This window comes from Sipha flava, unplaced genomic scaffold (genome assembly GCF_003268045.1).
Source record: "Sipha flava isolate LNK unplaced genomic scaffold, YSA_version1 182_pilon_pilon, whole genome shotgun sequence".
NCBI lineage: Eukaryota > Metazoa > Arthropoda > Insecta > Hemiptera > Aphididae > Sipha > Sipha flava.
The window spans coordinates 286,292-299,599 of record NW_020272252.1 but is presented as its reverse complement, the minus strand read 5'-3'; the positions used below and the strand labels follow the sequence as shown (position 1 = coordinate 299,599).

The following is a 13,308-nucleotide window of genomic DNA, read 5'->3' as shown; positions in this document are numbered from 1 at the left end:
GGGGGGGGGGGCTTGAAGGGACTAAGTCCCTCCATAAATATAAAGTACAGGTCTTAGCCCCCTAGCCCTAAAAATTGTTAAGTGACTAAAAATACAATAATTATTATAATTGTAAAATGCATTTTTAATAACTGAATTAAACAAAAATATTCTGTGATAAAAATTAAATCAAATTCGTAAGATATTACAAACTTCTTGTCATGACTTGGAACGATCGCAATTAATGTAATATTAATAATATATAATAATACCCGTATAAGTTGTTTAATTTAATTAATAATTTCTGTTTATAATACCTACTCCAAAAATGTTTAAGATAAAGCACCAAATTGTTTTTTTGTTTAAATTATTGATTAAAAATGTCAAATTGTCAAACTTCGTAAATTGCCTTATTGAAATAAATAATTGCGCACAGTGGTATCTATTGGTGTAATAAGCAAATAATCCTCAGTCCCCCACAAATTTCACCAAATTTCCCCTAATGGTTTGTGGTGCGTGCACACATAAAACGCACTAGCTAAGACAAAGCGTAATACAAAAATAATAATAATTTTTACTTATGAATATTACGATGAAATTATTACACCAATAAAATTAACAATTCACGCCATAGACATGTGTACTACACGCCATACACTGAAAAAATACGAATAACATGAACAATAATTTAGGTAATCGTACGCGAGACATCAATTCTATTTCAGACTTACAGTATTGCAATAAATAATGACTCGGTTATTCGTAGAAGACCTATTACCTATTAAATTATAATAATACGACGTATCCGCTTGGGATAATTTTAAAAATAGTATCCCAGTTGTTTACACTCGAACATTGAACATACCATACCATTCATGCATACATGTTAATATGATTTATTGCTATTGTCTTTATTTAGATAAATTTAGATTAATTAACAATTTTGTATATTATTTGTGAAATTATTCCTGTGAATAATAAAAAAAAAATCCATTCAGTTATATGGGTTTTGGGTGTTTAATTTTTTAAAGGTTTTTAGGGGTGTTACGGGTTCGGGTTAATTGTGGTGCAAAGCCCTGCTATTTACCATGTAATAAAAAAAAAAAAATGTAATAAATTCCTAGTTATGTTGAATAATCATTATAATTTTAAAAACATGTACGAATTATTAATACTATTATCATGCATTTATATATATATATATATAAATATCATTTTCATTTTTTTTCATTTTAATTTATGTTACTTCTTAAATATGTCTTAAAACTCAAAAACATCACTTACATTATCAATATTATATATCCAAATTTTTTAAATCCTTAATGTTCATATTTTATATTTTAGATTTATGTATTGTACTCACCTTTTGATGCGAGGACGCATCACAAAAAGACTAGGGTGGATGTAATGATGTGCGCCTAAGCATTCATATATTTTTATAAAATTGAATGTATAATTAAATAACTATAATATTCGATAGCCATTAAGTATAATAATAAGTCGTAAGTATTAAATATAAGATATTACATACACACACACACACACACAACATCATATATAGTTTTTTAGTTAAAGGAGGAGACGCATTCTTGTTGTCCTTTTGAATAAACAGTCAAAGGCGAGTGTAAAAGACTACACAGATCGTCTATGCAGAAAGACATAATTAGTTGTAAAATGCTCAGTAAAAATTTAAAATACGTGTATTAATGTATGTAAAAAGAAGTTTAAATAAAATTATTAAAAGAGAGTAAAAGAAAATGTTATTAATATTTTAAAGTACGAATTGGTTATCTTATCTCATTCCTCAAACGTCAAACACAGATTTCAACATGCACGTCAATACAATTATCGGAGAGGTAATATTAAATATTGATAATATAATAATTAACGATTTAAAAAACATATAAGTATTTTACACATAAAATAATGTAAAAACTATAATTTTAAATGATTACAGTATAATTGCTAATCGTAGAATAGAATCCATACGATGTTTTATGTGATGCCTTATAGTAAATATGAATTATTTAAATTATTTTCATTAACTTTTCTTACTTGTATTATTCACAAACAAGACTTGAAAATATATGTCTATTACTCCTTATGTTTAATAAATTAGTTTTTATGATACAAGAATAATACACAAAAAATAATTATGAATTAATTAATAATAACAAATTAATTATAAAAAGCTTATAATCATGAGTAAATATGTTAAGTTAAATTTCAAAACAAATATGAGCAATTTAGAATCAGTATTTTTTAATTTTAAACTGTAGTTAATAGATATATTCAATGATTATTATAAAAATACTTATTTTATGGGAGACTGTGTGCTTAATTTATTATTTTTAAAATTAATAAATTTTAATTTAAATTTATTTATTTAAATTTTAAATTTTAAATTAATAAATGTTTATAAGCTTACTTTCAGTGGATGTGTGTTTATTGTATTTTCTCACATTGGGCTGTACTTGTAACGATTGGCCAGTTTGGGTATTAGATACTCCTTGTTGTGATCCACTGCAGAGGATACCAGACACAACCACCACAAGAAAAGTAAATATCTACAAAAAAAATATTGGTTTTTGTATAATATGATATAAAATTATTTAAACTGTATTAATTGTAACAAGTCAGGTAAAGACTTAAAATAGGTAAATGTATACTAAACTACTTATACTAGTGCAGCGCGAAGTTTATTTTCCAATGAAGCAGTTACGTGTATTGAATATTTACCTCAAATCAAAGTCTTAGATTCAGAGTTAAATGGTACTTGTAGGTACATAAATATTAAAAATAACGGGCTCAAGCAAAATAATATATAACTAGTATACTCATTGCGAAAATTCCCAATAGATAATTTATTTATATATTAAAAAGTATAGGTGCAATAGAATTAATACATAAACACATTTTAACAAATCAATAAATGAGTAAAATATCGAGAATTTAAAGACATATCGAAGTGACAGAGAGTGTTTATTAAAATATATGTTCCGCAGCATTATGATAGACTATGTATAAAATGGTGTAATTATTACATAAAATAATTTTACAGTGCTTCCTTCTAGACAATATTAGCTAATATAAGTAATAATATTAGTATTGTTTGTGAGTTGTTTGTTATTATATCACTGGGTAAGAGTCAATGAGAATGCAGTATTTGGAAAAAATTGATACTAAAATTGATTGTGCAAACATAACTTTCCTCAAACTCAACGAATTCAAGCAGTTAATAGCTCAAAAGAAAGAATGTTGATCCACTGAGTATTCTGAGAGTGAAACTATCAAGATCCATTCATTAGAGGAGCTATAAGAATTCGAATGTTGCTTGAGTGAATGTGTCCCATAAGAAATATACAGGGAAGAAACGCGTTGGTGGGAGTTGAGTAAATTTCAATGATTGATGACATATTTGTGTCTAAATACTTTTCATTAAAAAAAAAAAAAAAAAATGAAGGAAATCGGCTGGAATGAACGGCCAGACTGACTTTAGTTTTCATACATTTTTTTAATGTATAAGATAATATTTTGTCAAATGTACAAATTATGTAATAAACTTTTCAGTCACAAAACACTACCTACCCACCTCATTTTAAACGTGAAGCAACTGCTTCAATAAAATCTGCATCGCGCCGCCACTGATTTATACGTAATGGATAAACATGAAACAACTTACTTTAATCATCATCTTGACTACTGACTAGCGTTGTGGACCTCCAGAGTTCTAAGTGAATACTGACCACGAATGCAAATTATATGGAGACTTATATAGATAATTGTAAACTAAGACCCAGCATATCCTTCGATGTATTTACAACGGTTTTTTATCGTTATTTATTATTAAACAATGAATTAGGCGTACCAATCAACTTCCAACAATGGTGTGAACCAGTCATCATCATCACATCGAGACGGTTGTTGAACTTGAGTAGGAGGACACTTGAACATTGCAATATTTGGTACGTATAAGGGTTAAGGATGTATAATTCGATTTATGATTAATGACACTTCAGTGCACTGGTTGATTCGGGTTTGAAATCTAATTTAAGAATAATCCAACGAACAGAAATCAAAAAAAAATTTCATGATGACTAATCAATAACTGACAGTATTTTAATTATATTATTTTCTTTTTCAGTTAATGTAGGTAAATAATTAAATATACAAGAATATTATTGTATAAATTAAAGTATTATAATAAATATTAGAATTAATTAGTGGTATTAATCGATTTTTATGAATAGTATGAGCCATGAAATAAATAAATACTGGTATGCAAATAGTCTCATGTTAAGATCGTTTAGTAAGTACTTAATAAGTTTTTCATACTTCGTGGTTTCGTAATCGTCACTTTTTAAAACAGATAAAAATGTTATAAAACAGCAGTTCCCACAATTTTTTAGATCACACATCCGTAAAACAAAAAAAAATTAATCGTAATTCAATTAAACATTTTTTTTATTATTTAAATATAAGCAAATTATTATCGATCTAAAAATAAATATGTGGTAGAACAATATACAATATAAATATTTGCTTTGCGCCTCACAATTTGAGAACCGTTGTCATAAATTATAATCAATGGGTAAAATAATTAATATAGAGTAATAATGATTTCAATATTAAGTTCTATACCAAACAAATCATAATAATTATTTTTACTATTATTAATATTACTATTTCAATAATAATAATAAATAATAAAATAAATTTAAATTAAATTAAAAATTAGTAAATTATTAATACTCGTTAATAAAATAATATACAAATAAACTATTTGTTTATTTATTTATTCATCAATAATAATTTATGGATTAAACCAGGAATTTTTATGAATATTAAAATTATGTATTTATATATTCTAAGCAAGCGAGGAATGTATTTAGTTTATTGAGTCTCCATTCTTTATTAGATCTATAAGAAATAATTTATTTTTTTTTTTTGAAGAAGGAGTTATACAATTTTAATTACATATAGGTATTCAGCGAATTAAAATATCAAAAATATTGTACTCAATATATTCATTAATATAATTTTAATTTTAATACACATACTGTGGTTCTAGTTTTTTTATTATTATTATTATTTTTCAAATACCATGATTATTATCATGAAATATTATATAATTATTTAATTCTAGTCTCAATGAAGATTATCAAATACCTCATAACCGATAGTCTAATTATTTCTAACATTAATAACTTCAATAATTTTAAAAATCTTTCAATTCTTAGGACTTCTAAGTGTTTTTAAAGTTTCAAGTTCTTTTTATTCTTCATCAAATTTGTAGATTTATCCGATAGCATACTACATTAGCAATTATCATTGAACTTGAACTTCTATTCATTTTGCATATGTTGACTCATTCAGTGAATGATGCTTAGTTGAGGGTACTGACCGACAAAAACTTGACATTGATGTGCTTTAACGACTGAGGTCATCTCAGTTGTCTTTGCAGTTATCCGTTTGATGTTAATCGTTCATCTTTTTGCCTATTGTAAAAGTGTTTAATGTAACAATAGGTTATTGGATATTCTAATCTCATGGATGGATCTATACATCTATGGGCCACATTTATTAGTGATAATGGAATAGGTGCTAAACGAATATCGTCGAATCACGGCACATTCTTAACAACCATTAAAAACGATTAGTCAATAATTTACTATTGTTCAAGTCAAACTAAATCTTTCGTACAGCATTTTATATTGAAAAATAAAAGTTAAAAAAATAAACACATTTTTCAAACTGTATATCGAATATAAGTTATATTTTATTATATTATATAACCCATGCCAATGGCGTAACCAAGAGGGATAACGGGTTATATCCCTTCCCCCCCAAAATGTACTTCTTATTTTATAAAATAGGTTACAATAGGTATACAATAATTTTAAAACATAGGTATTGTTTTGTCGTATAAATTTTCTCAGTTTCAATAAACTAAATAATAACACATTTTATATTTTAACTTTTCTATGTTTAATCGACTTATTAAAATTAAAAATTTGGTACTTATGTAGGAGAGAATTAAAAATTTAAGATCCTCCCTCAAAAAAAAAACATTTTTTTGGCTATGCTACTGACCCATGCAATAATTCATATCATGCAATTTTACAACGGTGAAATAACTGTACTTTTTTTTAATAAAGTCACAAATATTGGTTAAAGTTTTTGATGTTTTAATTAAAGTTTTACTGTATTAGAAGTTCAAATTTTCGAAAATTGGAAGTCTGAACTACTCAGATTTTATAAACATTGTATTTATTTTATTTTCTACGCATTATTGCAAGCTATGTTCTTTACTGATTTGTTTTTCAAATCGGATATTGTATTACTATTAATTTTTAAAACGCCTACTCTAGTGGCCCACTCAATATCAGTAGGCTTGACTTTCAAAACCTAACCTATATCCGGTCCTTTTATTCTTTTTTTTATAGTTTTGAATAAATTTTTGTGTAATGTAACCTCTGTGGAAACAAGTATTTAGGTAAAATTTTGAAGAGTCTGAAGCAAAAATGTTTTTCTTTATCACCTTTTTATGAACATATTGACATTAAAATATAATTTTTTAAATTTAACAGATGATTTATGCATTTGTATTTCACATAAAATATAATAATTAGTAAGTTCCTTATTACTAGGGCTCGGATTTCAATGTACTTGCATCTTGTTTTTGGAATGACTTACACGATGCTTTCCAAGCTACAAATGTGTTTTAAGTACTACATGTTGTAACTACGAAATATTTTGCGGCATTTATTTAGCGGATTTTATACTTTTTAAGGTATTTTTGACGTTTTTAATGCATTTTTTAATTTATTGAGACATTTTTGACCTATATCTTGTAATATGACTAAAAAAAATGGATTGAATATTGATTCAAAAAATATTGTTCCAGAAGACTTGACTCCTAACGATACGTCATTTTTTCAAATTAGCTCCTATCACCTCGGTTGATGTAGAGAGATCATTTTCAGTTTATAAGACATTGTTGGCAGACAACGGTCGGTCATATTTTACAAAAAAAAAAAAAAAAAACCATGGTAATTGCAAAATGTAATAAAATTAGTAATAAGCAGATTCGACTATTTCTTACTTATGATTATTAGTCGGTTTTCATCAAGTACTACTGATTATTCAACTAAATTTTGCACAACCAACTAATATTTATAAATTAAATTAATGGACTAATTCAATTAAATATTAATCGGACTAAATCGATTAAAAATGAATCGACTAAAATTCGTTTAATCATTTTGTAAATAAATAACTGACTAATGGCTGAGTACCTACTAGAGAATACAAAGTACCGAAGCCGAACTATCTACCAATTTTAAGAAATTTAAAATTTACTTTATAGTTAATTCGTAGCCCGTAGGGCTAACCAATGTGCTGCGAGTCTGAATCTGTATAGAATACATGTATAATATATATACATATATAGGTTATTCTAAGAAATATTTTACATGGATTTTATAAAAATAAATATGTCTTAAATGAGTTCCTTAGTTATCATTAGGGTCCGGATTTGTATGCACTTAAAACCCTTAAAATAGTATGCATTTATGCATCAAAAAACCTTTAAATATGCACTAGATATGCTCTTATTTTTTTTAAAAAATATGCAAAAATATGCTCTTACCCAAAATATATGCATTTATAATTTTTTTTTTTAATTTTTTCTTTATATATTAATAAATAATAATTAATACAACATAATCAAACTTATTTTTTTTATTACCGGCACTGCGACATCAACTTACAACATTAATTAAAGACAAAAAATGTTTAAAAATTACATTAAATTAATAAAGTGCACTTTAGTTAAAAATAATAATAAAAAAAATGTATTTAATTCTTTTATACCAATGAAGACAATTTATATATATAAAAAAAACAATTTAAACAAATAAAAACATTTTAATTACCTAATAGATATAAATCGATATTTACTTTTTATAAAAAGAGTTAACAATAATATACTCTTCCATATGTTCAGGTGTCATATTTATTCTTCTATCACTTAATATATGTTTATATAGACTGAAGGATCTTTCCACATCTACTGACGTCAACGGTGCATATTTCATATTTGCCACAGAGCAAGGATTGAAATTTTCTGGAATCTGTATTTCATTGTTACCTGATATAACTAGTCCGATTTGTTCTAGTACTTGAAATCCTTTATTTTTTTGATATAACTGAGATATTTTATTTTTTATGATAGAACCTTTGTCACCTTGTATATTTGATAGTTCGGAAATTATAATTTTCGTAATCTCTAACGATTGTAGTAATGTCAATTTAGTATCTTCTAAATTTGTGATTGCCCGAATAAGTCCAGAAAAGTTAATTTTTATAAATGTTAAATCATTTTTCACTGTAGTCAAATTGAACATTTTTTTACAATTATCTACACTTGCTGAAGAATCATTATCTAGTTTTTCTATTATACTTTTAATACCTTCATAGTTATTTGCATTAAATATAACTGCCTCTATCCATGTCCCCCATCTTGTAATAACTGGTTGCGGGGGCAATGGTAAACCAGGTAGCATTCTTTATATAGTTGAATACGAGAAGGTGACTTTAAAAAAGATTTTTTTTACATTGTTAATTAATTTATTTACATCGGGGAATAACTCTCTTACCTTTTCTGCTACTCTGTTTAACATATGTGCTACGCATGTTACATGGATGATATTTGAGTAAAACACTTTTAATGCATCTCCAGTTTTAACCATATATGGCGCTGCATCTGATAAAAACAATCTTAGGTTTTCGTCATTTCCCCCAGCGGGCCATAATATTTTTAAACTATCGTTAATAAAACGAGATACGGTAGAGTGATTTGTTTTTGGCAGTTCTTTACATGCTAATAGATAGGGTTGACTTGGTGTATCACATTCTAAAACGCCAACTAATAAATTTGATATATAACGGCCGTTTGTATCAGTTGTTTCGTCAACAGCAATCCAAATATCTGAATTTCCAATAATTTCTCGGATTGCATTTATAACATTATTGTAACATGGACCAAGATAATTTTTTCTAAGTGTACTTTCATCGGGAATATGCTTACCTGTGTACTTTTCCAAAAAATTCTTGAATTCGGGAATTTGAAGTTTATTCCATGGTATATTAGCGACTATCAAAGCTGAACAAAGATCCTCGTTAAAAATGTTACCAGATTTAGTTTTTGCGTCCAATACAAATAATTGTTTTTTGTTATCATTTGCTTTACGATTTAAAGCACTTTTATGCAAAGCAGTATCAACGTGTTGTTGTATTTGAAATTTTTTGGTGCAAACGATTTTTTTGTCACACAATTGACAAAACACTACAGAACCGTCCGTAGTAAAAATTGTGTGGTCTGTTTTATTATACAATGCAATCCATTATTTTATTAAAATTTGAATATTACTACGACTTTTCGGCATTTTAAAATTTACGAGTGTAAAAAAAATTATTAAAGAAATTTGTTTATATACGGAATGCGGATTACGAAATTATATTTATAGGCGATTACCGACTGGCGACTACAGCACGACGCGCGACGATTAAATACCAACTAAATGTAAAACAACAAGAGCCACGATGCAGCGTGTTTATCCAATACAAGACTTAAAATCACGATAATAATAATAATAATCATGCTAAAAATATAATTGTATGAAGGAAATTTATATATAACTGGTCTTCATTGTTGTCGATCGATGTGTTTCGATAAGCAAGATATGGTTTTAATACAAATTAAATATTTCCCCACAATACTTCATAAACTCATAAATCTAGTTTCAATAGTGAAATATAAATAAAATAACTATTATGTACCAAAATATGCTTTATTATGCCGAATTCTTCAAATATGCTCTCAACCTTAAAATATGCATTTATATGCAAAATAAACTTTTTTCTATAGATTCTCTGCTACACAAATCGTTCACATTTCTTACTCCCGTTGAACTGCATACACTTATTACAAATATGTAAATGCATAAAAAATCCGGACCCTAGTTATCATTCAACTGTTTTAATCAGTTTTTGATATATAATTTTAATATAAAATCTATATTTTATGTACTTACCTATTCTATATTTTTAATAAAGTTCATGCTAAAGTTAGTTACAATTTTTATTAATACCAAAATGATTAAAAAGAAGGAACATTTAGTTAAAGGTTAATCGAATGAATACTAGTCTAATATAAATCAGTCGAATAAAAATTATTTGAATAGAAATTGGTCAAATAAAATGTTAGCCAAATTACTTATAAAATAAGTAATTCATATATTATACTTAATACTTATGCCACGTTGAGTTACTAAATTAATCACACAGTACTATCGACTAAATCTGTAGGAATTTCACTTGAAAGAAATTAAAAGAATATCGCTGAAGTAAGAAGAGTACATAAATAATATTATAATAAAATACCTATATATAACTTACATACCTACATATAACTTATATTTTTTGAAACTTTTTTTTAGTTATTCTTTTATTTTTATATTTAGAAAACAATATTTTTAACATACCTTTAACAATATAATATTTAATATTGCTGTTAACAGTCCTAAGTGTGTATCAAATGAGAAGGAAACTAATGTATTTACATCAGACGCAGTTAGTATAGTTGTTAAATATTATCGGGACGCAATTAATATAGTTGTCAAATATTATCGGAACACAATTCGTATGAAAAAGGAATCTTGGGACATAATTTGTTTGCTGCAATTAGAGTTACTTCCAGAGTGGAATTTTGTGCTCTGGCGAACTCTAGTGTCAGAGTAATTTATCTACCGTGTAATTGCCTCGAAATCTTATCTGGTTAATTTGGTTGCTATCGCTGTCAATGTGGTTGTCGGCTTACCATATTTATAACTCTAGAACATAGTTTCACTCATACATGATAACTGATAGTTTGATATTACATAAAAAAAGCATCTATTACCATAGACATATTAATATATACGTATTGTGTTTGATATGTTTATATTAATATGTCTATATCTACTACCTAGTTTTCTAGTCAATATTTATTTTCAAAATATTATAGAATAAAAATGGAGTCCGACGAAAAAAAAAGATTTGTTTTTTGTAAAAGACAAAAAAGCTCGTAAAGCTCGATTAATTTATGGACCATGATCAAAACATGATATTAATGAATTAATATCACTTTATGAAGATAATCCAATTCTATGGAATGCATCGTTGGAGGGATATCGTGAAACTGAATAAATACATGAGTGACTGATAAGTATCACCTGTAATTTGATAAAAATTATTGCTAATAAAAATATATTGCTTTTTATATATTTATGAATAAATAATCAGAGTTATATCAATTTTATGATTTAATATAATATAAAAAGTTGTACGAAGAATAATTTTTAAAATAAAAAAAAATTATTATACATTATATAAATTATAATTAACTTGAATACCAATATTTAAATACTTTTAACTAAATTACTTAACTCTGTTTAATAAAAAATTTTATTAAACAGATAAATAAAAAGGTATTTAAAAACTAAAAATCTTACCAGATGCTAAATAACGCAAGGTTATTGCTAAACGTTCCTCAGCAGAAATAGCATATCTCATACATGTATTTTGTTTTGCAATAAATGGACTATCAATACTCAAAAAATAATCATAATCATATGATGACATACGTCAAAAAATTTTGTACATTGCAAATTCAGCACTTTTTAATTCTAAATTAATTTTTTCATAAAATTCACATTTTGGCCTTTTTAAAAAAACTTTTTTGTTCACTCACCTTGTTTATTTTTCCTTTTATTTTGTTCTTCATCTAATAATTAATAAACAACAATTGCAACTGCTGTTCTGGTTTGAACAGACATGGTATTTATTGTTCACGGACTATTTTTATTAAATATATACTTTATATATATTTTTTTAATATATAGAGAAAATTATATAATCATCAGTAGTCATTATCACTAGTGCTTAGTACAACAATAGATAGATAAACAAAAAAAATTTCAGGTGTAAACACGTTGCAGAGTTTAGGACAGAGTACATTACCAGAGTTCTCTAGCAACGCAATTGTCAAAAAAAAAGAAGTGACATATATTTATGTACGTGTAAAGTGTGTGACAGTTTTTAACCAGCTCTTTCATCAGAGTTCTGGCAAAAAAACTAGCGTGTGTGAAGGCTTTTAGATTATTTTGTTGCAGTTCTCCATGCGTCTCTATCTTTACTCAATTCCTTTAATTGTTTATAACTATTCTTCTCTATGTCAATTATGATTTGCTTTATAAACTCAAGAACGGATTAAGAGGGGTCTAGTCGGGGCGGTAGTCTCGGGGCCCTCTCGAGTAACCAAGTGAAAGGGGCCCAAACAATTTTAAGGTGATATACATTTTTTATCATACTAAAATTAGTTTAGTTTTAAAAATATTTTATCATTATGGAATGTTTAGACATCTTAGAATGATGTCAAATTAAAATAAAACAAATATAATGGAATACAAATGTCAAATATAAACGAATAAATGAGTAGTAAGTAAAACAGTGAGATACCAACGAGCAACGACCAACTATTAACTAATTACTATTAGTTTTACACAATAACGTGCTTGTGTTAAATGATTGGCGAGCTGCGAATGTAATAGTTAGGTATACCTAAAATAAACGTTGAATACAGACAATGGTATCGCTTTTATCTCAGTTATCAGGACCATATGACAGATTTAGAATTAACTGTTGTAGAAAACCTAAATAATATGTTCCCAAACAAAAATTATCAAAGTAAAGTAGTAAAGTATCCAAATATGATCATAATACTATGACTTATGTGTGTGTGTGCAGCGTGTGTTTATAATACGTTTATAGCCTTTATACAAACTATTAATATGATTTCTAAGTCAAAATTCTAAAATATAAAAATGTTAAAGAAAAAATTGTGTTTCGTGTAAAAGTTAATTTACCATCTCAGGTTCTGACCCTCCCCCCCCCCATTGATACGTCACTGGCTTCATTCGTTATTATATCAATTCATTTAATTCTTAACATTTTACGATAACACCACATTCGATGGCCTCTATTTTCTTTTTTCTATTGCACTGATTGTCCAAATTTCACAGCCATATAAGGTAACGCTCCATATATATATATATATATATTTTTAAGAACCTTTTCCTTACCTCTAAAGTCACACTATTGGTGGTTAATAGGTGTTTTTTTTCTGGAAAGCCCTCTTGGCTTGTGCTATTTTATTTAGAATTTCATCTTTAAATTGGCCATCTTCCGTTATTTTACTTCCTAAGTAATTAAAGTAATGCACTTGTT

At 26.6% G+C, this 13,308-nt stretch overlaps 1 protein-coding gene across 2 annotated transcripts in view; it reads right to left on the bottom strand.

Annotated features, from left to right (window-relative positions):
* The window catches only part of LOC112680958 (leucine-rich repeat extensin-like protein 1), a 6,311-nt gene extending 2,541 nt beyond the window's left edge, over window positions 1–3,770 (bottom strand). For both annotated transcript variants that reach the window (XM_025551200.1, XM_025551202.1), the window contains exons 1-2: window positions 3,662–3,770; window positions 2,408–2,546 (exon numbers count right to left, since the gene is read on the bottom strand). In XM_025551200.1, the coding sequence (XP_025406985.1) occupies window positions 2,408–2,546; window positions 3,662–3,673 (151 nt within the window). In that variant the 5' untranslated portion in view covers window positions 3,674–3,770. The remainder of the gene's footprint in view (window positions 1–2,407; window positions 2,547–3,661) is intronic.
* Window positions 3,771–13,308: the final 9,538 nt, after the last annotated feature.